At 42.9% G+C, this 27,512-nt stretch overlaps 4 protein-coding genes across 4 annotated transcripts; all 4 read right to left on the minus strand.

The window, feature by feature from the left end:
- Positions 1–5,922: 5,922 nt before the first annotated feature.
- Positions 5,923–7,779, minus strand: LOC306775329 (tripartite motif-containing protein 16-like). The gene has a single exon (XM_079265672.1). It carries the CDS (start codon positions 7,762–7,764, stop codon positions 6,079–6,081), a length of 1,686 nt encoding a protein of 561 aa, XP_079121798.1. The 5' UTR covers positions 7,765–7,779; the 3' UTR covers positions 5,923–6,078.
- Positions 7,780–13,370: 5,591 nt separating this feature from the next.
- LOC306775331 (E3 ubiquitin/ISG15 ligase TRIM25-like) lies at positions 13,371–15,076 on the minus strand. The gene has a single exon (XM_079265674.1). The coding sequence runs from the start codon at positions 15,059–15,061 to the stop codon at positions 13,385–13,387; it is 1,677 nt and encodes a 558-aa protein (XP_079121800.1). The 5' UTR covers positions 15,062–15,076; the 3' UTR covers positions 13,371–13,384.
- A 5,232-nt stretch (positions 15,077–20,308) lies between these two features.
- On the minus strand, positions 20,309–22,356 carry LOC306775332 (tripartite motif-containing protein 16-like). The gene has a single exon (XM_079265675.1). It carries the CDS (start codon positions 22,339–22,341, stop codon positions 20,665–20,667), a length of 1,677 nt encoding a protein of 558 aa, XP_079121801.1. The 5' UTR covers positions 22,342–22,356; the 3' UTR covers positions 20,309–20,664.
- A 3,215-nt stretch (positions 22,357–25,571) lies between these two features.
- LOC306775333 (E3 ubiquitin/ISG15 ligase TRIM25-like) lies at positions 25,572–27,457 on the minus strand. The gene has a single exon (XM_079265676.1). It carries the CDS (start codon positions 27,440–27,442, stop codon positions 25,769–25,771), a length of 1,674 nt encoding a protein of 557 aa, XP_079121802.1. The 5' UTR covers positions 27,443–27,457; the 3' UTR covers positions 25,572–25,768.
- Positions 27,458–27,512: the final 55 nt, after the last annotated feature.

Below are 27,512 nucleotides of genomic sequence, written 5' to 3' on the forward strand. Positions count from 1 at the left end.
TGCTACGCTGGTCAAAATAGAGAAACGAGAGTGTCGGAAAGCTGAGCGCAGGTGGCGAAAAACTAATCTCCAGGTTCACTGTGACATCTATAAAGAGAGACTTCGCAATTATAATTTGGAACTTAGAAATGCAAGGCAGTCATTCTTCTCTGACATCATAACCAAAAACAAGAACAATACACGCGCCCTATTTGCAACCGTCGACAGGCTAACAAACCCTCCAGTGTCGGTAGCTGCTGAGCTCCAATCCACCTGGGCATGCAATCAATTTGCCTCCTTTTTTACTGACAAAATTCAGAAAATTAGACAAGCAGTCAGTGCCTCCACACCAACCACAGGATATGTGTTGTCCCGATCTCTGAATAACATCCATTCAAATATCATGACACAATTTCACTCAATCGACCGTAGAAGCCTAGAAGACATTATACAACATCTGAAGTCATCCTCCTGCTGCTTGGATATTCTACCAACACACTTTTTCAAAAATATTTCAAACTGCATGACCACTGATCTCTTACATATTGTAAACACATCCCTTCTCTCAGGTGTCTTCCCACAAGCCCTAAAAACAGCAGTTATTAAACCGCTCCTAAAGAAGGCTAGTTTAGACTCCGCAACGATGAAAAATTATAGGCCAATATCAAACCTCCCATTTTTAAGTAAAATAATTGAAAAAGCGGTTTTCCAACAGCTGACCAACTTCTTGGCCGTAAATAACTGCTTTGATGTTTTCCAGTCAGGCTTTCGACAGCACCACAGCACTGAAACTGCTCTTGTTAAGGTTTTCAACGACATCCACTTAAACATAGACAATGGCAGAAGTTCAGTCTTAGTGTTACTGGATCTCAGTGCTGCATTCGACACGGTCGACCATGCCATACTCCTAGAAAGACTAAACATCTGGGTGGGACTCTCTGGCACAGCACTTAACTGGTTTGAATCCTACTTGAAGGACAGAGAATACTTTGTGTCTGTAGCTGATTACACATCAGAGCTGACTAAAATGACATGTGGTGTTCCCCAAGGTTCAATACTGGGGCCTCTTCTGTTCAACATCTACATGCTTCCACTAGCTCAGATTATGGAACGCAACAAAGTGTGTTATCATAACTATGCAGACGACACACAAATCTACATAACGATGTCACCAGGGGACTATAATCCCATACAAGGGCTGGGTAACTGCATTGAACAAATAAACATCTGGATGTGCCAGAATTTTCTTCAATTAAACAAAGATAAAACAGAAGTAATTGTTTTTGGTACCAAGGACGAACAATTGAAAATCACCGCTCAGCTTCAGTCACTGATGTTAAAACCCACAAACCAAGCCAGAAATCTAGGTGTAGTTATGGATTCAGACCTCAACCTGAACAGCCATATCAAGACAATTACAAAATCAGCCTACTATCACCTGAAGAATATATCAAGGATTAGAGGACTTATGTCTCAACAGGATTTGGAAAAACTTGTCCACGCATTTATCTTCAGCAGACTGGACTACTGTAACGGTGTGTTTACAGGTCTCTGTAAAAAGTCCGTCAGAAAGCTGCAGCTGATTCAGAACGCTGCAGCTCGAGTCCTCACTAAGACCAGGAGGGTGGATCATATCACCCCAGTTCTGATGTCTTTGCACTGGCTTCCTGTCCAACAAAGAATTGACTTTAAAATCCTACTGTTGGTTTACAAAGCACTGAATGGTTTAGGGCCAAAATACATCTCTGATCTGCTGCTGCCTTACGAACCATCCCGACCCCTCAGGTCGTCTGGGACCGGTCTACTATCTGTTCCCAGAGTTAGAACTAAACATGGAGAAGCAGCGTTCAGTTTTGCTGCTCCACATATCTGGAACAAAGTCCCAGAAAGCTGCAGGTCTGCTGAGACCCTCAGCTCATTTAAATCAAGATTGAAGACTTTTCTGTTTGCTGCTGCCTTTAATTGAACCACATTCAATTAATATATTAATCAATTTCCTGCATTTCTGCATTTTACTATTGCATTTTATTTCTTACACTGTTCTTAATTGCTGTTAAATCTCCTTTTCGCCTTATGTTTTGATGCTTTTAATGGTTTTAAAAGGACTGCACAATATATCGCCATTTCCTCCGGGACCGAGTTCGTGCAAGGCGTACACTATAAAACGCAGATCGGCAGAGATCTTTTCCTGACGTGGTTTGTGTGCGAGTAATTGCAGAATTGCGGCAGTGTATGGTTGATTGCGTGCAGCGTAATGTCTCAGGGAGACATGTGAAAATTACCTTATCAAGACATCAAGTCTCCGGACACCAGGATTGTGGGTAGCGTCCAGTGAAAAAACATGATATCTCTGCTTAGAGTATCCTCGACGGAGTTTCTGTACGAGAGCGCAAATCTTGAGTTAACCGATGAATCGTTGATAACGGGCGAAGTTTAAAAGAAAGTAGCAGAGGACAGGTCCAGAGCAGAGGCCTTGGCTACTTCAATTATTGTTTCAATGTATGTTTTAAATCTCCTCTACTTTTTATGACTGAATTTGATTTCTTACACTGTTTCTTTAATTGTTTTTAAATCTCCTTTTCTTTTGCCTTATGTTTTGATGCTTTTAATGGTTTTATGTGAAGCACTTTGAATTACCTTGTTGTTGAAATGTGCTATACAAATAAACTTGCCTTGCCTTGCCTTGCCTTGCCTTGCCTTACGCCACCTCCAGCACCGTGTCCGTTTCCTCGAGGATGAGGAAGAGCTGGGCCAAAAATCACTCATTTGAAACTGACCGAGGACACATCAGCTGTGAACATGTGGGATTATTACTACAATGACCCTCACACTGTAAGATTATCATTAAGGTGGTAATACTATCATCATATCCATAACATGGGAGAGAAGAGAGAAGAGAGGGGTGAAGAGAGACAGAGGGAGCGCGAGTGAACGGCTTCATGGCAGATGAGATGCATGAAAACAAAACCAGATGGAAAAAAAAACAAAAACAAATAAAAAGCTATGCATTTTCTTTTAGTTTTTTCACAAACAAACAAGAGTGCAGCAGTGAAACAGGCGTGGAGGGAGAGAAGTAAAGAAACAGAGAAAAGATGGCGGAGATGAGGCAGAGAGAGTGAGAGACAGAAGAAAGAAACAAAAAACAGTAGCAACTCTAGCTGGTATGTTTGCGTTTGAGTGCCTCCATCAGGTCGACCTTCAGAGCCTCCTGCTTTGACTTGTCAGCCAGAGTCTGAACACTCCTGTGTGAGAGAAGACAAGACGAGAAGAGAGACGATCAGCGCCTACAACGTCAAAAATAAGAAACAGCAGCGAGAGAGACCGGAAAGGTTTCTCCAGCGAGACAGAAACACTAAGTTCAAGAGCAACGTTAGACACACAGCACAGTCCAACTCCTGTGTGGAGAGAAGCTGGTGAGGAATATGCATCATCACACATCTGTGCACACGGCACACATTCATGGCAGGCCAAGAAAAAGCAACAGTTAGTGATGTCATGCTGTTGAATCATGTACCTGCCCACACGGTCTTGTAGCAGGACTCACTGATCTTTAATTATTTTAAGATGATTAATGAACTGAGAATTATGTGCCAATATAACATCTAACTCTTCATGGTAACACGGAGTGAGTAGTTGATATATGAAAAGGTCATTTTGCGCCGGCCACCACCGTCCTTGGCCCCACATCCTCACTGATGTGAACAGTGTAACAACGCGCGAGCGACAGTTTACACCACCAGAAAATCAACAACAAATCCCATTTAACGAAGTGCATCGCTCCTCAGTTTGTGTTCTACCGGGTCTCCGAGTGGGAATCTCTGCAGCTCCCTATTCCGTTAAACTTTCCGCCTGTGAGTTTCCCTTTGTTGCAGAGGAGCCATGCTCTCAGCGGGCGCACTTCTCTCCGGTCACTCCGGCTGATTTGTAGAGGTAGACCCGCAGTAACCTCGTCCGGAGCGGCTCTCACTCACTCACGCCGGCAGCAAAACAGCAGCAGCAGCAGCAGCAGCACCTCCACTCGATCCGCGTAACTGCGCTTGAATGGTGAAAATGGCTCCAGCTCCCCCTGCGCCTCAAGGCTCCTCATTATCATAAACCTGTGTGTGTGTTTGTGTGTGAGAGAGAGAGAGAGAGAGAAACAGCTCTTAGGGGTCGAAGGAATTGACAATTGATACCCTGATAAATGGTAACTTCCTAAAAGCTTCAATCAGGAACCAAAAACAACAAAAACAAGACTTTCATATCGTTCACTTGACGTAAATATTGTATGTAAATATGTTATTGCTTGCCACGTTTGAATAATTCAGCTGTATGTACTGCCAGTGTTATCTTTACATTATTTTGGTTTTATTTAAGTTTTTAAGAAAATGCAACACTTTGAATGGCCAAGAGAGAGCTCTGTGGTAGCGCACAACAACCCCAAAGCAATATTATTCCATCGGTAACAATATGTTCAGGTATACTTCAGCCACCACCACCTCTCACAAAGGGTTTACTCATTAACTGGCGGACATTCCTCGAATGGTAGGTGGGCAGCGGTTTAACCCAACATGAGGCAGGTTGTTCTTTCACCAGATGACCAGCGTTCAGAAACCTTCGAAAAAAGGACAATTTACACTTCGTCCACGAATTTATACTATTTTGAGTTCACCTGTTGTTTTCAGATCACTTTTCTATTTTCAAAACGGGAGCTGTAAATATCATAAGGTCAACTCTGTCAGAGTAAGACACATATGGAATAAAACATATACCTGCCTTTAGATTGAATACAGACGAGTGAAACTTGGAGCTTGGCTGATGTGCTGAACGTCACTGACACCTGGTGGACAAACGGCAGTCACGCACTTTGAGTCATTATTCGTGCTTTGCATCGTCTCTCTCGTATTTCCATGTTGACATTGTGTTGCATGAATGAATGAGGCTCTTCTTCAACTCGCTTCTCAATATGTCCAGTGATGATCCAGCTGGTAGACCGGTGCTCAGGATGCTGCCTGGCGCGCACTCTGATCACAATGTTGGGCTCAGCAGGAATAAAATAACCACACATCCCAGTGAAGGACCGAATGACAGCATGATACAGGTAAGTGACAAAGAAACACTGAATGTTTCTGAGACCTGAGCTTTTACTGAATTAAAAACAAACAAAATGTTGGTTGTAAGAAGCGACACGTGATATAAAACTGCTCATTTCTCTGTGACAAAGATGTTTTAGTGAGGACAGTTTAAAGGACAGACTGACTGACGATGTCCTTCTGCTCTAAACATGAACTCTGTACTTTGAGTATAACTGACTCAGTTATACTCTCATATTAGTTTCACATTTTCTCCATCAGCTTTGTATGAAACCCTGTAAATAAGACAAGAAGAAAATACTTTGTTCATTCTTGAATCAAGAAATACTTTATTCATCATGTAAACCTTCAGTCTGTTCACATCCCATCAGTAAAGTCTGTTCAATGACTCTTGTTCAATGAACACGTTCACTTCATCCTCACAATCTATTTGTTTGACCAGAATCTCAGTTATGTAAAAGAGAATAATGTATGATTTACTTATTGATTATGATTATAATAATTAGTTATATAATACATCATAGTACCTCTTTTGTACAACGATTAAGAAAACAACAAGAACAACATTTAATCTGTTGTAGAAAATGAACATAATTTCACTTTAAGAAATCTTTACAAAGAGTGCTGAGAACTAAATCTCTTTGATAAAGAAGCTCTGGTGATTTCTCTCTTTAAGAGCCATGCAGTGGAAGAGAAACAACAACTAACAAATACATCAATACACATATTTATCAAACATTTAAACCTCAGAGCACTTTACATTTTCATGAAGAGAAATATCAGTTCAGGTCAACAAAGATCATCATGAGCAGTGATAGCCTCCGTGGCTAAACAGACACAGGAAGGAGCTCCACCTGAAGACACTCAAACATTTACACAACAACAACGACAAGATGTCAAAGTACCGCCCTCAATCTTTGATTGACAGCTGAAGAAAAATGAGCAATTAAGCGACAATGATGGAGACAAAATGAGTTTCAGGATTAAAACACAAAAATGAATTTGCTGTTCCTTCAATCACTTCTGACTATTTGAGTTTACAGAACTCAGCAGTGTCGTCACAACAAAACACAAACAACCCGAGTCCAGCATAGAGAGGCTGAGTGAATGTGGTCTGGACTCTGTGGAGGAGAGTCATGGTTTCAGAGACGCTGTAGAAAGACAGAATACCTGCTCTGTGATCCAGGTACACTCCTACTCTGGAGGACTGAGGACCAGAGACGGGAGTTTGGATCTTGTTGTACACAAATGTAAAACCGTTTTTGCCACATTGTAACATCCAAGATTTGTCATTCTTTCCAAACACACATTCATTCAAGCTCCCTGTTCTGCTGATATTCTTGTATGAGACTGATACATCAACTCCTCCTCCTCTCCACTCCACCTCCCAGTAACAACGTCCAGTCAGACTCTCTCTACTCAGGACCTGATAACATGCAGTGAATCTGTCTGGGTGACTAGAATAAGACTGTGGTTCACTCATTGATGTTGCTTTTCTGTTCCCCTCAGATAATAACAGCGATGTGTTTGCTGTGTTTGGATCCAGTGTGATTTCACGTGAATATCTTAAGAACTCAGCTCTGGTCTTGGGCTCTGCTTGTGAATGTGACAGTAAAACGTCCACTTCAGTCACTGCCAGTGAGACGTTTGTCCACTTCTCTCTCAGAACGTCCTGTAGTTTATCTCTGACTTCTGACACAGCCGCCGTCACGTCCTCAAAGTAGCTCAGAGGACGGATGTCGATGGCGGACGAGTCTGTAGCTTCTCTGAGTGGTGGCAGTGAGGGGTAGTTGTGTAGAAACTGGTTGTGATCCTCTGTGTGTGAGAGCAGCTTCAGCTCAGCGTCTCTCCTCTTCAGCTCAGAGATCTCCTGCTCCAGCTTCTCCTGAAGCTCTTTGACTCGACTCAGTTCACTTTTCTGCTGGGATCTGACCTGCTGCTTCACATCGGAGCTTCTTTTCTCCATGAGGCGGATCAGCTCGGTGAAGATCTTCTCGCTGTCCTTCACCGCTTCGTCGGCAGAGCGATTGACGGCCTCCACCTCCTGCTGAAGCAGCTTCACGTCTTTCTCTCTGTCCTGGATTCTCTGCTGGATGTTTAGTCGACTCACCTCCAGCTCTCTCTGCCTCTCAGTCCTTTCTGCTGCAGCTGTGACTGTGTCGTGGCCTTTGTGTTCATCCACAGAGCAGAGGTAACAGATACACTGCTGATCAGTACGGCAGAACATCTTCATCACCTCATCGTGACGAGAGCAGATGTTCTCCTGGAGCTTCTTGGAGGGGTCCACCAGCTTGTGTTTCTCAAAGACGGGGGCTTCATAATGAGGCTGGAGGTGTTTCTCACAATAAGAGGCCAGACAGACGAGACAGGACTTGATGGCTTTCCGTTTCCTTCCAGTGCAGAAATCACAGGACACATCTTCAGGTCCAGCATAGCAGTGATCAGCAGGAGCAGCTTGGAGTCCAGTCTTCTTCAGCTCCTCCACTAAAACTGCTAACATGGTGCTTTTCAGCAGGAGAGGCCTCGGTGTGAAGGTCTGCCTACACTGAGGGCAGCTGTGGAGTTTCTTCACATCCTCTTCATCCCAGAAGCTTTTAATACAGTTCATGCAGTAGCTGTGTCCACAGGAAGTAGTCACCGGATCCTTCAGTAGATCCAGACAGATGGAACAAGAGATGATTTCCTGATCCAGCTGAACTCCTTTCTGCGCCATTTCACCTCTCAGTGACGACGACTGTCTGAGTTTCGCTTCACTAGAAGTGACTCTGCTTTGACTTCTGATCTGAACAACATGTGTTTGTTCAGTGAATGGAGGCTGTCAGCTCTATCGCTGCACCACCATGTTGGTTACACCCATCTTTAAAACTGTAGATCTGAAGGGGAGGGAACAAGGAGATATGTGGACAGGGTGGAGCCGCTGTGTTTGAGAGCAGGAAGAAGGAGGAGGGTTATCAAGCTGTGCTTCATTCCAGGAAGAGGAGCAGCGCTGTGAATGTGAACTTTGTTTCCTCATTCACAAGCAGAGCCTCGGTTAAAACCTGCTGCACGTTTGAAAACATTTCATTTCTTTAGTTGTTAAATATTTCTTGTCTCCTCAGAGGAAGAGTTATAGACAAACATGAAGCCATCAAAAGCCTCATTCTGTTCAGTTTTCTTTTACTGCTTAAAAACAGCTGGCTGACAAAAGAGTTGTCAAATTAAACTAATATCAAACATTTAAATTGCTGTATTATACCTTTCTCTCATATTTAATGTTAAACTTTTAAACATTTGTCTCAAAACTTGTAACGTTACCGGCAGCTTGCTGCTGCAATATAACGTTACCGGTAGTGGTGTGACGGATCACGGATCGATCCGTGATCGGTTCGGATCACACCTCACGGTTCGGCACACTTGTGAACCGCGGATTAATCGATTTCTTATTTTTACAGTTTAATCATTATAGTGTGTAATAAAGTTTTCTTGCTGCTGTTCCTTTTCAAGTAACAAGTCCCCGAATATCAACGCAGTGTCAGTGGACAGAGATAAAGCAGTAGTGTGCTCACGTGAGCGGAGCGTGTTAGACTGTTCTGATGCTGCAGACATTGGCTGTTTTCTTTCAATATTGATCAAAGGACGAGGGTATCAACATACCTCATGTTGCACTTAAACGTAACAGAATTGAGTATTCTTGAATGTTTATTTATTAATATCAGTTCAAATTGGACATCTTCAATATTTTTGTTTTCATGTAAGACGGTAGCCCAAAGTTCTTTGCTTTAAGTGTTTCTTGAAGTTCTTTAATTCATAAATGGTTAGCAAAGTTATATTAGTCTCCTCCCCTTGCTGATCCGGAAAATGATTGCACCTTATTGCACCTATCCAGAGATGAATCACAAACCTGAAACCATTGCAGGCAAAACCAGCATGAAAAGTTAACAACCGAACATGCTAACCAACTTAACACCAACATTGCTGCTACGTGACGTGACGTGTTTCAACAACAGTCTGATCAAAGTACTCTCACCCGCAAACTATTGAAGATGCCAATGTGATCCGTTTTTTGGGAGCTCTGACAGCCTCGCAGTTTTTTTTCAGCTGAAGGAAAAAAGGAGAATGTTGAAATGATTTTCAATTACATTAGTTTTCAATGATTTGAAAATTGGTCAACTTTTGTTACTTTTAAAGAGTAATTGTCCTAAAAATGATAACTAATCTTATAAATACTTATTACAACAACCGGGCTTTGCTACTTTATAGTGGGTTACAAACAATAATTACATAGTAATATTCCGCTTATAAATACTTAGCAAGGTGAGTGAATGGGAATGCAGTTTGTGAAGTTGTCCACTCGCTGTTCTGTGCCTTACCTCAAACAATGAAGAAACAAATAAGGAGCTTTTTACTGTTTTTATTGTTGCTGGAGGCTCTAATACAATATGAATCATAAGCTTTACAAAATAAAAACAAAACAAAAATACAACAAAAAGATTCCCCTCAAAAATGGAAACAGACAAAGGTTTCCACTGAGACACAATGACAAACTGTGACCCCCAACAAAGACGTAGTAGGTGAGGAGAGAGAAAAGTTGAATAAGCTGAACAGAGGGGAGGCATGTCATGTTATACACAGTGTAGGGGGGGGGGGGGGGGTGATGTTGTGGGTGTAATCACCCGGTGATTATAACAGTCCATCCCCCATGTTTGACAAGTCCACATTTCCACTGACTGCAGCCCCACACGGGCTCACATGCATGCGGACAGAGTGGAGTAAAGAGTAAAACGATTGTAACACAAACCGAAGGCCGCCCTCGTGATTACACGTTCAATAACCATAAGAATGAAAGTTATACACCGACAGTAATAATTTTATACAAATATATCAGGGGGGTGTCGCAGACAAAAGTAGGTGCTTGAAATAAATTTGATGTACATAATAATGACAGCCCCGTCGAGCCTACGCCACCTCCAGCACCGTGTCCGTTTCCTCGAGGACGAGGAAGAGCTGGGCCAAAAATCACTCATTTGAAACTGACCGAGGACGCATCAGCTGTGAACATGTGGGATTATTACTACAATGACCCTCACACTGTAAGATTATCATTAACGTGGTAATACTATCATCATAACCATAACATGGGAGAGAAGAGAGAAGAGAGGGGTGAAGAGAGACAGAGGGAGCGCGAGTGAACGGCTTCGTGGCAGATGAGATGCATGAAAACAAAACCAGACGGAAAAAAAACAAAAACAAATAAAAAGCTATGCATTTTCTTTTAGTTTTTTCACAAACAAACAAGAGTGCAGCAGTGAAACAGGCGTGTAGGGAGAGAAGTAAAGAAACAGAGAAAAGATGGCGGAGATGAGGCAGAGAGAGTGAGAGACAGAAGAAAGAAACAAAAAACAGTAGCAACTCTAGCTGGTATGTTTGCGTTTGAGTGCCTCCATCAGGTCGACCTTCAGAGCCTCCTGCTTTGACTTGTCAGCCAGAGTCTGAACACTCCTGTGTGAGAGAAGACAAGAAGAGAAGAGAGACGATCAGCGCCTACAACGTCAAAATAAGAAACAACAGCGAGAGAGACCAGAAAGGTTTCTCCAGCGAGACAGAAACACTAAGTTCAAGAGCAACGTTAGACAGACAGCACAGTCCAACTCCTGTGTGGAGAGAAGCTGGTGAGGAATATGCATCATCACACATCTGTGCACACGGCACACATTCATGGCAGGCCAAGAAAAAGCAACAGTTAGTGATGTCATGCTGTTGAATCATGTACCTGCCCACACGGTCTTGTAGCAGGACTCACTGATCTTTAATTATTTTAAGATGATTAATGAACTGAGAATTATGTGCCAATATAACATCTAACTCTTCATGGTAACACGGAGTGAGTAGTTGATATATGAAAAGGTCATTTTGCGCCGGCCACCACCGTCCTTGGCCCCACATCCTCACTGATGTGAACAGTGTAACAACGCGCGAGCGACAGTTTACACCACCAGAAAATCAACAACAAATCCCATTTAACGAAGTGCATCGCTCCTCAGTTTGTGTTCTACCGGGTCTCCGAGTGGGAATCTCTGCAGCTCCCTATTCCGTTAAACTTTCCGCCTGTGAGTTTCCCTTTGTTGCAGAGGAGCCATGCTCTCAGCGGGCGCACTTCTCTCCGGTCACTCCGGCTGATTTGTAGAGGTAGACCCGCAGTAACCTCGTCCGGAGCGGCTCTCACTCACTCACGCCGGCAGCAAAACAGCAGCAGCAGCAGCAGCACCTCCACTCGATCCGCGTAACTGCGCTTGAATGGTGAAAATGGCTCCAGCTCCCCCTGCGCCTCAAGGCTCCTCATTATCATAAACCTGTGTGTGTGTTTGTGTGTGAGAGAGAGAGAGAGAGAAACAGCTCTTAGGGGTCGAAGGAATTGACAATTGATACCCTGATGAATGGTAACTTCCTAAAAGCTTCAATCAGGAACCAAAAACAACAAAAACAAGACTTTCATATCGTTCACTTGACGTAAATATTGTATGTAAATATGTTATTGCTTGCCACGTTTGAATAATTCAGCTGTATGTACTGCCAGTGTTATCTTTACATTATTTTGGTTTTATTTAAGTTTTTAAGAAAATGCAACACTTTGAATGGCCAAGAGAGAGCTCTGTGGTAGCGCACAACAACCCCAAAGCAATATTATTCCATCGGTAACAATATGTTCAGGTGTACTTTATCCACCACCACCTCTCACAAAGGGTTTACTCATTAACTGGCGAACATTCCTCGAATGGTAGGTGGGTAGCGGTTTAACCCAACATGAGGCAGGTTGTTCTTTCACCAGATGACCAGCGTTCAGAAACCTTCGAAAAAAGGACAATTTACACTTCGTCCACGAATTTCTACTATTTTGAGTTCACCTGTTGTTTTCAGATCACTTTTCTGTTTTCAAAACGGGAGCTGTAAATATCATAAGGTCAACTCTGTCAGAGTAAGACACATATGGAATAAAACATATACCTGCCTTTAGATTGAATACAGACGAGTGAAACTTGGAGCTTGGCTGATGTGCTGAACGTCACTGACACCTGGTGGACAAACGGCAGTCACGCAGTTTGAGTCATTATTCGTGCTTTTCATCGTCTCTCTCGTATTTCCATGTTGACATTGTGTTGCATGAATGAATGAGGCTCTTCTTCAACTCGCTTCTCAATATGTCCAGTGATGATCCAGCTGGTAGGCCGGTGCTCAGGATGCTGCCTGGCGCGCACTCTGATCACAATGTTGGGCTCAGCAGGAATAAAATAACCACACATCCCAGTGAAGGACCGAATGACAGCATGATACAGGTAAGTGACAAAGAAACACTGAATGTTTCTGAGACCTGAGCTTTTACTGAATTTAAAAAAACCAAAATGTTGGTTGTAAGAAGCGACACGTGATATAAAACTCTGCTCATTTCTCTGTGACAAAGATGTTTTAGTGAGGACAGTTTAAAGGACAGAGACTGACTGACGATGTCCTTCTGCTCTAAACATGAACTCTGTACTTTGAGTATAACTGACTCAGTTATACTCTCATATTAGTTTCACATTTTCTCCATCAGCTTTGTATGAAACCCTGTAAATAAGACAAGAAGAAAATACTTTGTTCATTCTTGAATCAAGAAATACTTTATTCATCATGTAAACCTTCAGTCTGTTCACATCCCATCAGTAAAGTCTGTTCAATGACTCTTGTTCAATGAACACATTCACTTCATCCTCATAATCTATTTGTTTGACCAGAATCTCAGTTATGTAAAAGAGAATAATTTATGATTTACTTGTTGATTATGATTATAATAATTAGTTATATAATACATCATAGTACCTCTTTTGTACAACGATTAAGAAAACAACAAGAACAACATTTAATCTGTTGTAGATAATGAACATAATTTCAGTAAAAGAAATCTTTACAAAGAGTGCTGAGAACTAAATCTCGTTGATAAAGAAGCTCTGGTGATTTCTCTCTTTAAGAGCCATGCAGTGGAAGAGAAACAACAACTAACAAATACATCAATACGCATATTTATCAAACATTTAAACCTCAGAGCAGTTTACATTTTCATGAAGAGAAATATCAGTTCAGGTCAACAAAGATCATCATGAGCAGTGACAGCCTCCATGGCTGAACAGACACAGGAAGGAGCTCCACCTGAAGACACTCAAACATTTACACAACAACAACGAGAAGATGTCAAAGTACCGCCCTCAATCTTTGATTGACAGCTGAAGAAAAATGAGCAATTAAGCGACAATGATGGAGACAAAATGAGTTTCAGGATTTAAACACAAAAATGAATTTGCTGTTCCTTCAATCACTTCTGACTATTTGAGTTTACAGAACTCAGCATTGGCTCCAAAATAATAAAACCTAAGTCCAGCATAGAGAGGCTGAGTGAATGTGGTCTGGACTCTGTGGAGGAGAGTCATGGTTTCAGAGACGCTGTAGAAAGACAGAATACCTGCTCTGTGATCCAGGTACACTCCTACTCTGGAGGACCGAGGACCAGAGACGGGAGTTCGGATGTTGTTGTACACAAATGTGAAACTGTTTTTGACACATTGTAACATCCAAGATTTGTCATTCTTTCCAAACACACATTCATCATAGCTCCCTGTTCTGCTGATATTCTTGTATGCGACTGCTACATCAACTAATCCTCTCCACTCCACCTCCCAGTAACAACGTCCAGTCAGACTCTCTCTACTCAGGACCTGACGACATGTAGTGAATCTGTCTGGGTGACTAGAATAAGACTGTGGTTCACTCATAACTGTTGCTTTTCTGTTCCCCTCAGATAATAACAGCTGTGTGTTTGCTGTGTTTGGATCCAGTGTGATTTCACGTGAATATCTTAAGAACTCAGCTCTGGTCTTGGGCTCTGCTTGTGAAGGAGACAGTAAAACGTCCACTTCAGTCGCTGCCAGTGAGACGTTTGTCCTCTTCTCTCTCAGAACGTCCTGTAGTTTATCTCTGACTTCTGACACAGCCGCCGTCACGTCCTCAAAGTAGCTCAGAGGACGGATGTCGATGGCGGACGAGTCTGTAGCTTCTCTGAGTGGTGGCAGTGAGGGGTAGTTGTGTAGAAACTGGTTGTGATCCTCTGTGTGTGAGAGCAGCTTCAGCTCAGCGTCTCTCCTCTTCAGCTCAGAGATCTCCTGCTCCAGCTTCTCCTGAAGCTCTTTGACTCGACTCACTTCACTTTTCTGCTGGGATCTGACCTGCTGCTTCACATCGGAGCTTCTTTTCTCCATGAGGCGGATCAGCTCGGTGAAGATCTTCTCGCTGTCCTTCACCGCTTCGTCGGCAGAGCGATTGACGGCCTCCACCTCCTGCTGAAGCAGCTTCACGTCTTTCTCTCTGTCCTGGATTCTCTGCTGGATGTTTAGTCGACTCACCTCCAGCTCTCTCTGCCTCTCAGTCCTTTCTGCTGCAGCTGTGACTGTGTCGTGGCCTTTGTGTTCATCCATTAAGCAGAGGTAACAAATACACTGCTGATCAGTACGGCAGAACACCTTCATCACCTCATCGTGACGAGAGCAGATGTTCTCCTGGAGCTTCTTGGAGGGGTCCACCAGCTTGTGTTTCTCAAAGACGGGGGCTTCATAATGAGGCTGGAGGTGTTTCTCACAATAAGAGGCCAAACAGACGAGACAGGACTTGATGGCTTTCCGTTTCCTTCCAGTGCAGAAATCACAGGACACATCTTCAGGTCCAGCATAGCAGTGATCAGCAGGAGCAGCTTGGAGTCCAGTCTTCTTCAGCTCCTCCACTAAAACTGCTAACATGGTGTTTTTCAGCAGGAGAGGCCTCGGTGTGAAGGTCTGCCTACACTGAGGACAGCTGTGGAGTTTCTTCACATCCTCTTCATCCCAGAAGCTTTTAATACAGTTCATGCAGTAGCTGTGTCCACAGGAAGTAGTCACCGGATCCTTCAGTAGATCCAGACAGATGGAACAAGAGAAGGCTTCCCGATCCAGCTGAACTCCTTTCTGCGCCATTTCACCTCTCAGTGACGACGACTGTCTGAGTTTCGCTTCACTAGAAGTGACTCTGCTTTGACTTCTGATCTGAACAACATGTGTTTGTTCAGTGAATGGAGGCTGTCAGCTCTATCGCTGCACCACCATGTTGGTTACACCCATCTTTAAAACTGTAGATCTGAAGGGGAGGGAACAAGGAGATATGTGGACAGGGTGGAGCCGGCTGTGTTTGAGAGCAGGAGGAAGAAGGAGGGTTATCAAGCTGTGCTTCATTCCAGGAAGAGGAGCAGCGCTGTGAATGTCAACTTTGTTTCCTCATTCACAAACAGAGTCTCGGTTAAAACCTGCTGCACGTTTGAAAACATTTCATTTCTTTAGTTGTTAAATATTTCTTGTCTCCTCAGAGGAAGAGTTATAGACAAACATGAAGCCATCAAAAGCCTCATTCTGTTCAGTTTTCTTTTACTGCTTAAAAACAGCTGGCTGACAAAAGAGTTGTCAAATTAAACTAATATGAAACATTTAAATTGCTGTATTATACCTTTCTCTCATATTTAATGTTAAACTTTTAAACATTTGTCTCAAAACTTGTAACGTTACCGGCAGCTTGCTGCTGCAATATAACGTTACCGGTAGTGGTGTGACGAATCACGGATCGATCCGTGATCGGTTCGGATCACACCTCACGGTTCGGCACACTTGTGAGCCGCGGATTAATCGATTTCTTATTTTTACAGTTTAATCATTATAGTGTGTAATAAAGTTTTCTTGCCGCTGTTCCTTTTCAAGTAACAAGTCCCCGAATATCAACGCAGTGTCAGTGGACAGAGATAAAGCAGTAGTGTGCTCACGTGAGCGGAGCGTGTTAGACTGTTCTGATGCTGCAGACATTGGCTGTTTTCTTTCAATATTGATCAAAGGACGAGGGTATCAACATACCTCATGTTGCACTTAAACGTAACAGAATTGAGTATTCTTGAATGTTTTTTATTTATTAATTTCAATTCAAATTGGACATCTTCAATATTTTTGTTTTCATGTGAGACTATAGAGACTATACTTTGCTTTAAGTGTTTCTTGAAGTTCTTTAATTAATAAATGGTTAGCAAAGTTATATTAGTCTCCTCCCCTTGCTGATCCGGAAAATGATTGCACCTTATTGCACCTATCCAGAGATGAATCACAAACCTGAAACCATTGCAGGCAAAACCAGCATGAAAAGTTAACAACCGAACATGCTAACCAACTTAACACCAACATTGCTGCTACGTGACGTGACGTGTTTCAACAACAGTCTGATCAAAGTACTCTCACCCGCAAACTATTGAAGATGCCAATGTGATCTGTTTTTTGGGAGCTCTGATAGCCTCGCAGAATGTTGAAATGATTTTCAATTACATTAGTTTTCAATCATTTGAAAATTGGTCAACTTTTGTGTTACTTTTAAAGAGTAATTGTCCTAAAAATGATAACTAATCTTATAAATACTTATTACAACAACTGGGCTATGCTACTTTATAGTGGGTTACAAACAATAATTACATAGTAATATTCCGCTTATAAATACTTAGCACGGTGAGTGAATGGGAATGCAGTTTGTGAAGTTGTCCACTCGCTGTACTGTGCCTTACCTCAAACAATGAAGAAACAAATAAGGAGCTTTTTACTGTTTTTATTGTTGCTGGAGGCTCTAATACAATATGAATCATAAGCTTTACAAAATAAAAACAAAACAAAAATACAACAAAAAGATTCCCCTCAAAAATGGAAACAGACAAAGGTTTCCACTGAGACACAATGACAAACTGTGACCCCCAACAAAGACGTAGTAGGTGAGGAGAGAGAAAAGTTGAATAAGCTGAACAGAGGGGAGGCATGTCATGTTATACACAGTGTAGGGGGGGGGGGGGGGGGGGTTGATGTTGTGGGTGTAATCACCCGGTGATTATAACAGTCCATCCCCCATGTTTGACAAGTCCACATTTCCACTGACTGCAGCCCCACACGGGCTCACATGCATGCGGACAGAGTGGAGTAAAGAGTAAAACGATTGTAACACAAACCGAAGGCCGCCCTCGTGGTTACACGTTTAATAACCATAAGAATGAAAGTTATACACCGACAGTAATCATTTTATACAAATATATCAGGGGGGTGTCGCAGACAAAAGTAGGTGCTTGAAATAAATTTGATGTACATAATAATGACAGCCCCGTCGAGCCCACGCCACCTCCAGCACCGTGTCCGTTTCCTCGAGGACGAGGAAGAGCTGGGCCAAAAACCACTCATTTGAAACTGACCGAGGACACATCAGCTGTGAACATGTGGGATTATTACTACAATGACCCTCACACTGTAAGATTATCATTAACGTGGTAATACTATCATCATATCCATAACATGGGAGAGAAGAGAGAAGAGAGGGGTGAAGAGAGACAGAGGGAGCGCGAGTGAACGGCTTCATGGCAGATGAGATGCATGAAAACAAAACCAGACGGAAAAAAAACAAAACAAATAAAAAGCTATGCATTTTCTTTTAGTTTTTTCACAAACAAACAAGAGTGCAGCAGTGAAACAGGCGTGGAGGGAGAGAAGTAAAGAAACAGAGAAAAGATGGCGGAGATGAGGCAGAGAGAGTGAGAGACAGAAGAAAGAAACAAAAAACAGTAGCAACTCTAGCTGGTATGTTTGCGTTTGAGTGCCTCCATCAGGTCGACCTTCAGAGCCTCCTGCTTTGACTTGTCAGCCAGAGTCTGAACACTCCTGTGTGAGAGAAGACAAGAAGAGAAGAGAGACGATCAGCGCCTACAACGTCAAAATAAGAAACAACAGCGAGAGAGACCGGAAAGGTTTCTCCAGCGAGACAGAAACACTAAGTTCAAGAGCAACGTTAGACACACAGCACAGTCCAACTCCTGTGTGGAGAGAAGCTGGTGAGGAATATGCATCATCACACATCTGTGCACACGGCACACATTCATGGCAGGCCAAGAAAAAGCAACAGTTAGTGATGTCATGCTGTTGAATCATGTACCTGCCCACACGGTCTTGCAGCAGGACTCACTGATCTTTAATTATTTTAAGATGATTAATGAACTGAGAATTATGTGCCAATATAACATCTAACTCTTCATGGTAACACGGAGTGAGTAGTTGATATATGAAACGGTCATTTTGCGCCGGCCACCACCGTCCTTGGCCCCACATCCTCACTGATGTGAACAGTGTAACAACGCGCAAGCGACAGTTTACACCACCAGAAAATCAACAACAAATCCCATTTAACGAAGTGCATCGCTCCTCAGTTTGTGTTCTACCGGGTCTCCGAGTGGGAATCTCTGCAGCTCCCTATTCCGTTAAACTTTCCGCCTGTGAGTTTCCCTTTGTTGCAGAGGAGCCATGCTCTCAGCGGGCGCACTTCTCTCCGGTCACTCCGGCTGATTTGTAGAGGTAGACCCGCAGTAACCTCGTCCGGAGCGGCTCTCACTCACTCACGCCGGCAGCAAAACAGCAGCAGCAGCAGCAGCAGCACCTCCACTCGATCCGCGTAACTGCGCTTGAATGGTGAAAATGGCTCCAGCTCCCCCTGCGCCTCAAGGCTCCTCATTATCATAAACCTGTGTGTGTGTTTGTGTGTGAGAGCGAGAGAGAGAGAAACAGCTCTTAGGGGTCGAAGGAATTGACAATTGATACCCTGATGAATGGTAACTTCCTAAAAGCTTCAATCAGGAACCAAAAACAACAAAAACAAGACTTTCATATCGTTCACTTGACGTAAATATTGTATGTAAATATGTTATTGCTTGCCACGTTTGAATAATTCAGCTGTATGTACTGCCAGTGTTATCTTTACATTATTTTGGTTTTATTTAAGTTTTTAAGAAAATGCAACACTTTGAATGGCCAAGAGAGAGCTCTGTGGTAGCGCACAACAACCCCAAAGCAATATTATTCCATCGGTAACAATATGTTCAGGTATACTTCAGCCACCACCACCTCTCACAAAGGGTTTACTCATTAACTGGCGGACATTCCTCGAATGGTAGGTGGGTAGCGGTTTAACCCAACATGAGGCAGGTTGTTCTTTCACCAGATGACCAGCGTTCAGAAACCTTCGAAAAAAGGACAATTTACACTTCGTCCACGAATTTCTACTATTTTGAGTTCACCTGTTGTTTTCAGATCACTTTTCTGTTTTCAAAACGGGAGCTGTAAATATCATAAGGTCAACTCTGTCAGAGTAAGACACATATGGAATAAAACATATACCTGCCTTTAGATTGAATACAGACGAGTGAAACTTGGAGCTTGGCTGATGTGCTGAACGTCACTGACACCTGGTGGACAAACGGCAGTCACGCACTTTGAGTCATGATTCGTGCTTTTCATCGTCTCTCTCGTATTTCCATGTTGACATTGTGTTGCATGAATGAATGAGGCTCTTCTTCAACTCGCTTCTCAATATGTCCAGTGATGATCCAGCTGGTAGACCGGTGCTCAGGATGCTGCCTGGCGCGCACTCTGATCACAATGTTGGGCTCAGCAGGAATAAAATAACCACACATCCCAGTAAAGGACCGAATGACAGCATGATACAGGTAAGTGACAAAGAAACACTGAATGTTTCTGAGACCTGAGCTTTTACTGAATTAAAAAAAACCAAAATGTTGGTTGTGAGAAGCGACACGTGATATAAAACTCTGCTCATTTCTCTGTGACAAAGATGTTTTAGTGAGGACAGTTTAAAGGACAGAGACTGACTGACGATGTCCTTCTGCTCTAAACATGAACTCTGTACTTTGAGTATAACTGACTCAGTTATACTCTCATATTAGTTTCACATTTTCTCCATCAGCTTTGTATGAAACCCTGTAAATAAGACAAGAAGAAAATACTTTGTTCATTCTTGAATCAAGAAATACTTTATTCATCATGTAAACCTTCAGTTTGTTCACATCCCATCAGTAAAGTCTGTTCAATGACTCTTGTTCAATGAACACGTTCACTTCATCCTCACAATCTATTTGTTTGACCAGAATCTCAGTTATGTAAAACAGAATAATTTATGATTTACTTATTGATTATGATTATAATAATTAGTTATATAATACAGCATAGTACCTCTTTTGTACAACGATTAAGAAAACAACAAGAACAACATTTAATCTGTTGTAGAAAATGAACATAATTTCACTTAAAGAAATCTTTACAAAGAGTGCTGAGAACTAAATCTCGTTGATAAAGAAGCTCTGATGATTTCCATCTTTAAGAGCCATGCAGTGGAAGAGAAGCAACAACTAACAAATACATCAATACGCATATTTATCAAACATTTAAACCTCAGAGCAGTTTACATTTTCATGAAGAGAAATATCAGTTCAGGTCAACAAAGATCATCATGAGCAGTGATAGCCTCCGTGGCTAAACAGACACAGGAAGGAGCTCCACCTGAAGACACTCAAACATTTACACAACAACAACGAGAAGATGTCAAAGTACCGCCCTCAATCTTTGATTGACAGCTGAAGAAAAATGAGCAATTTAGCGACAATGATGGAGACAAAATGAGTTTCAGGATTAAAACACAAAAATGAATTTGCTGTTCCTTCAATCACTTCTGACTATTTGAGTTTACAGAACTCAGCAGTGGCTCCATGATAATAAATCCGGAGTCCAGCATAGAGAGGCTGAGTGAATGTGGTCTGGACTCTGTGGAGGAGAGTCATGGTTTCAGAGACGCTGTAGAAAGACAGAATACCTGCTCTGTGATCCAGGTACACTCCTACTCTGGAGGACCGAGGACCAGAGACGGGAGTTTGGATGTTGTTGTACCAAAATGTAAAACCGTTTTTGACACAACGTAACATCCAAGATTTGTCATTCAATCCAAACACACATTCATCAGAGCTCCCTGTTCTGCTGATATTCTTGTATGCGACTGTTACATCAACTAATCCTCTCCACTCCACCTCCCAGTAACATCGTCCAGTCAGACTCTCTCTACTCAGGACCTGACGACATGAAGTGAATCTGTCTGGGTGACTAGAATAAGACTGTTGTTTTCTCATAAATGTTGCTTTTCTGTTCCCCTCAGATAATAACAGCCGTGTGTTTGCTGTGTTTGGATCCAGTGTGATTTCACGTGAATATCTTAAGAACTCAGCTCTGGTCTTGGGCTCTGCTTGTGAAGGAGACAGTAAAACGTCCACTTCAGTCGCTGCCAGTGAGACGTTTGTCCACTTGTCTCTCAGAACGTCCTGTAGTTTATCTCTGACTTCTGACACAGCCGCCGTCACGTCCTCAAAGTAGCTCAGAGGACGGATGTCGATGGCGGACGAGTCTGTAGCTTCTCTGAGTGGTGGCAGTGAGGGGTAGTTGTGTAGAAACTGGTTGTGATCCTCTGTGTGTGAGAGCAGCTTCAGCTCAGCGTCTCTCCTCTTCAGCTCAGAGATCTCCTGCTCCAGCTTCTCCTGAAGCTCTTTGACTCGACTCACTTCACTTTTCTGCTGGGATCTGACCTGCTGCTTCACATCGGAGCTTCTTTTCTCCATGAGGCGGATCAGCTCGGTGAAGATCTTCTCGCTGTCCTTCACCGCTTCGTCGGCAGAGCGATTGACGGCCTCCACCTCCTGCTGAAGCAGCTTCACGTCTTTCTCTCTGTTCTGGATTCTCTGCTGGATGTTTAGTCGACTCGCCTCCAGCTCTCTCTGCCTCTCAGTCCTTTCTGCTGCAGCTGTGACTGTGTCGTGGCCTTTGTGTTCATCCACAGAGCAGAGGTAACAGATACACTGCTGATCAGTACGGCAGAACATCTTCATCACCTCATCGTGACGAGAGCAGATGTTCTCCTGGAGCTTCTTGGAGGGGTCCACCAGCTTGTGTTTCTCAAAGACGGGGGCTTCATAATGAGGCTGGAGGTGTTTCTCACAATAAGAGGCCAGACAGACGAGACAGGACTTGATGGCTTTCCGTTTCCTTCCAGTGCAGAAATCACAGGACACATCTTCAGGTCCAGCATAGCAGTGATCAGCAGGAGCAGCTTGGAGTCCAGTCTTCTTCAGCTCCTCCACTAAAACTGCTAACATGGTGTTTTTCAGCAGGAGAGGCCTCGGTGTGAAGGTCTGCCTACACTGAGGGCAGCTGTGGAGTTTCTTCACATCCTCTTCATCCCAGAAGCTTTTAATACAGTTCATGCAGTAGCTGTGTCCACAGGAAGTAGTCACCGGATCCTTCAGTAGATCCAGACAGATGGAACAAGAGAAGGCTTCCCGATCCAGCTGAACTCCTTTCTGCGCCATTTCACCTCTCAGTGACGACGACTGTCTGAGTTTCGCTTCACTAGAAGTGACTCTGCTTTGACTTCTGATCTGAACAACATGTGTTTGTTCAGTCAATGGAGGCTGTCAGCTCTATCGCTGCACCACCATGTTGGTTACACCCATCTTTAAAACTGTAGATCTGAAGGGGAGGGAACAAGGAGATATGTGGACAGGGTGGAGCCGGCTGTGTTTGAGAGCAGGAGGAAGAAGGAGGGTTATCAAGCTGTGCTTCATTCCAGGAAGAGGAGCAGCGCTGTGAATGTGAACTTTGTTTCCTCATTCACAAGCAGAGCCTCGGTTAAAACCTGCTCCACGTTTGAAAACATTTCATTTCTTTAGTTGTTAAATATTTCTTGTCTCCTCAGAGGAAGAGTTATAGACAAACATGAAGCCATCAAAAGCCTCATTCTGTTCAGTTTTCTTTTACTGCTTAAAAACAGCTGGCTGACAAAAGAGTTGTCAAATTAAACTAATATCAAACATTTAAATTGCTGTATTAAATGTTAAACTTTTAAACATTTGTCTCAAAACTTATAACGTTAACGGCAGCTTGCTGCTGCAATATAACGTTACCGGTAGTGGTGTGACGGATCACGGATCGATCCGTGATCGGTTCGGATCACACCTCACGGTTCGGCACACTTGTGAACCGCGGATTAATCGATTTCTTATTTTTACAGTTTAATCATTATAGTGTGTAATAAAGTTTTCTTGCCGCTGTTCCTTTTCAAGTAACAAGTCCCCGAATATCAACGCAGTGTCAGTGGACAGAGATAAAGCAGTCGTGTGCTCACGTGAGCGGAGCGTGTTAGACTGTTCTGATGCTGCAGACATTGGCTGTTTTCTTTCAATATTGATCAAAGGACGAGGGTATCAACATACCTCATGTTGCACTTAAACTTAACAGAATTGAGTATTCTTGAATGTTTTTTATTTATTAATTTCAGTTCAAATTGGACATCTTCAATATTTTTGTTTTCATGTAAGACTACAGCCCAAAGTTCTTTGCTTTAAGTGTTTCTTGAAGTTCTTTAATTAATAAATGGAAAGCAAAGTTATATTAGTCTCCTCCCCTTGCTGATCCGGAAAATGATTGCACCTTATTGCACCTATCCAGAGATGAATCACAAACCTGAAACCATTGCAGGCAAAACCAGCATGAAAAGTTAACAACCGAACATGCTAACCAACTTAACACCAACATTGCTGCTACGTGACGTGACGTGTTTCAACAACAGGCTGATCAAAGTACTCTCACCCGCAAACTATTGAAGATGCCAATGTGATCCGTTTTTTGGGAGCTCTGATAGCCTCGCAGTTTTTTTTCAGCTGAAGGAAAAAAGGAGAATGTTGAAATGATTTTCAATTATATTAGTTTTCAATGATTTGAAAATTGGTCAACTTTTGTGTTACTTTTAAAGAGTAATTGTCCTAAAAATTATAACTAATCTTATAAATACTGATTGGGTTGATGTTGTGGGTGTAATCACCCGGTGATTATAACAGTCCATCCCCCATGTTTGACAAGTCCACATTTCCACTGACTGCAGCCCCACACGGGCTCACATGCATGCGGACAGAGTGGAGTAAAGAGTAAAACGATTGTAACACAAACCGAAGGCCGCCCTCGTGGTTACACGTTTAATAACCATAAGAATGAAAGTTATACACCGACAGTAATAATTTTATACAAATATATCAGGGGGGTGTCGCAGACAAAAGTAGGTGCTTGAAATAAATTTGATGTACATAATAATGACAGCCCCGTCGAGCCTACGCCACCTCCAGCACCGTGTCCGTTTCCTCGAGCACGAGGAAGAGCTGGGCCAAAAATCACTCATTTGAAACTGACCGAGGACACATCAGCTGTGAACATGTGGGATTATTACTACAATGACCCTCACACTGTAAGATTATCATTAACGTGGTAATACTATCATCATATCCATAACATGGGAGAGAAGAGAGAAGAGAGGGGTGAAGAGAGACAGAGGGAGCGCGAGTGAACGGCTTCGTGGCAGATGAGATGCATGAAAACAAAACCAGACGGAAAAAAAACAAAAACAAATAAAAAGCTATGCATTTTCTTTTAGTTTTTTCACAAACAAACAAGAGTGCAGCAGTGAAACAGGCGTGGAGGGAGAGAAGTAAAGAAACAGAGAAAAGATGGCGGAGATGAGGCAGAGAGAGTGAGAGACAGAAGAAAGAAACAAAAAACAGTAGCAACTCTAGCTGGTATGTTTGCGTTTCATGTCCAGTGATGATCCAGCTGGTAGACCGGTGCTCAGGATGCTGCCTGGCGCGCACTCTGATCACAATGTTGGGCTCAGCAGGAATAAAATAACCACACATCCCAGTGAAGGACCGAATGACAGCATGATACAGGTAAGTGACAAAGAAACACTGAATGTTTCTGAGACCTGAGCTTTTACTGAATTAAAAAAAACCAAAATGTTGGTTGTAAGAAGTGACACGTGATATAAAACTGCTCATTTCTCTGTGACAAAGATGTTTTGGTGAGGACAGTTTAAAGGACAGAGACTGACTGACGATGTCCTTCTGCTCTAAACATGAACTCTGTACTTTGAGTATAACTGACTCAGTTATACTCGCATATTAGTTTCACATTTTCTCCATCAGCTTTGTATGAAACCCTGTAAATAAGACAAGAAGAAAATACTTTGTTCATTCTTGAATCAAGAAATACTTTATTCATCATGTAAACCTTCAGTCTGTTCACATCCCATCAGTAAAGTCTGTTCAGTGACTCTTGTTCAATGAACACATTCACTTCATCCTCACAATCTATTTGTTTGACCAGAATCTCAGTTATGTAAAAGAGAATAATGTATGATTTACTTGTTGATTATGATTATAATAATTAGTTATATAATACATCATAGTACCTCTTTTGTACAACGATTAAGAAAACAACAAGAACAACATTTAATCTGTTGTAGAAAATGAACATAATTTCACTTTAAGAAATCTTTACAAAGAGTGCTGAGAACTAAATCTCGTTGATAAAGAAGCTCTGGTGATTTCTCTCTTTAAGAGCCATGCAGTGGAAGAGAAACAACAACTAACAAATACATCAATACGCATATTTATCAAACATTTAAACCTCAGAGCAGTTTACATTTTCATGAAGAGAAATATCAGTTCAGGTCAACAAAGATCATCATGAGCAGTGATAGCCTCCATGGCTGAACAGACACAGGAAGGAGCTCCACCTGAAGACACTCAAACATTTACACAACAACAACGAGAAGATGTCAAAGTACCGCCCTCAATCTTTGATTGACAGCTGAAGAAAAATGAGCAATTAAGCGACAATGATGGAGACAAAATGAGTTTCAGGATTAAAACACAAAAATGAATTTGCTGTTCCTTCAATCACTTCTGACTATTTGAGTTTACAGAACTCAGCAGTGGCTCCATGATAATAAATCCGGAGTCCAGCATAGAGAGGCTGAGTGAATGTGGTCTGGACTCTGTGGAGGAGAGTCATGGTTTCAGAGACGCTGTAGAAAGACAGAATACCTGCTCTGTGATCCAGGTACACTGCTACTCTGGAGGACTGAGGACCAGAGACGGGAGTTTGGATGTTGTTGTACACAAATGTAAAACCGTTTTTGACACATTGTAACATCCAAGATTTGTCATTCTTTTCAAATTTACATTCATCAGAGCTCCCTGTTCTGCTGATATTCTTGTATGCGACTGCTACATGAACTCTTCCTCTCCACTCCACCTCCCAGTAACGTCGTCCAGTCAGACTCTCTCTACTCAGGACCTGATGACATGAAGTGAATCTGTCTGGGTGACTAGAATAAGACTGATCACCCATAACTGTTGCTTTTCTGTTCCCCTCAGATAATAACAGCTGTGTGTGTGCTGTGTTTGGATCCAGTGTGATTTCACGTGAATATCTTAAGAACTCAGCTCTGGTCTTGGGCTCTGCTTGTGAAGGAGACAGTAAAACGTCCACTTCAGTCGCTGCCAGTGAGACGTTTGTCCTCTTCTCTCTCAGAACGTCCTGTAGTTTATCTCTGACTTCTGACACAGCCGCCGTCACGTCCTCAAAGTAGCTCAGAGGACGGATGTCGATGGCGGACGAGTCTGTAGCTTCTCTGAGTGGTGGCAGTGAGGGGTAGTTGTGTAGAAACTGGTTGTGATCCTCTGTGTGTGAGAGCAGCTTCAGCTCAGCGTCTCTCCTCTTCAGCTCAGAGATCTCCTGCTCCAGCTTCTCCTGAAGCTCTTTGACTCGACTCACTTCACTTTTCTGCTGGGATCTGACCTGCTGCTTCACATCGGAGCTTCTTTTCTCCATGAGGCGGATCAGCTCGGTGAAGATCTTCTCGCTGTCCTTCACCGCTTCGTCGGCAGAGCGATTGACGGCCTCCACCTCCTGCTGAAGCAGCTTCACGTCTTTCTCTCTGTCCTGGATTCTCTGCTGGATGTTTAGTCGACTCACCTCCAGCTCTCTCTGCCTCTCAGTCCTTTCTGCTGCAGCTGTGACTGTGTCGTGGCCTTTGTGTTCATCCACAGAGCAGAGGTAACAGATACACTGCTGATCAGTACGGCAGAACATCTTCATCACCTCATCGTGACGAGAGCAGATGTTCTCCTGGAGCTTCTTGGAGGGGTCCACCAGCTTGTGTTTCTCAAAGACGGGGGCTTCATAATGAGGCTGGAGGTGTTTCTCACAATAAGAGGCCAGACAGACGAGACAGGACTTGATGGCTTTCCGTTTCCTTCCAGTGCAGACATCACAGGACACATCTTCAGGTCCAGCATAGCAGTGATCAGCAGGAGCAGCTTGGAGTCCAGTCTTCTTCAGCTCCTCCACTAAAACTGCTAACATGGTGTTTTTCAGCAGGAGAGGCCTCGGTGTGAAGGTCTGCCTACACTGAGGGCAGCTGTGGAGATTCTTCACATCCTCTTCGTCCCAGAAGCTTTTAATACAGTTCATGCAGTAGCTGTGTCCACAGGAAGTAGTCACCGGATCCTTCAGTAGATCCAGACAGATGGAACAAGAGATGATTTCCTGATCCAGCTGAACTCCTTTCTGCGCCATTTCACCTCTCAGTGACGACGACTGTCTGAGTTTCGCTTCACTAGAAGTGACTCTGCTTTGACTTCTGATC

Source organism: Melanostigma gelatinosum (assembly GCF_949748355.1).
Source record: "Melanostigma gelatinosum genome assembly, chromosome: 3".
NCBI classification, from domain to species: Eukaryota; Metazoa; Chordata; class Actinopteri; order Perciformes; family Zoarcidae; genus Melanostigma; species Melanostigma gelatinosum.

Bases quoted from the DNA above. Each gene is read 5' to 3' on its own strand.
- LOC306775329 (XM_079265672.1), bottom strand. From the start codon at position 7,764: ATGGCGCAGAAAGGAGTTCAGCTGGATCAGGAAATCATCTCTTGTTCC.
- LOC306775331 (XM_079265674.1), bottom strand. From the start codon at position 15,061: ATGGCGCAGAAAGGAGTTCAGCTGGATCGGGAAGCCTTCTCTTGTTCC.
- LOC306775332 (XM_079265675.1), bottom strand. From the start codon at position 22,341: ATGGCGCAGAAAGGAGTTCAGCTGGATCGGGAAGCCTTCTCTTGTTCC.
- LOC306775333 (XM_079265676.1), bottom strand. From the start codon at position 27,442: ATGGCGCAGAAAGGAGTTCAGCTGGATCAGGAAATCATCTCTTGTTCC.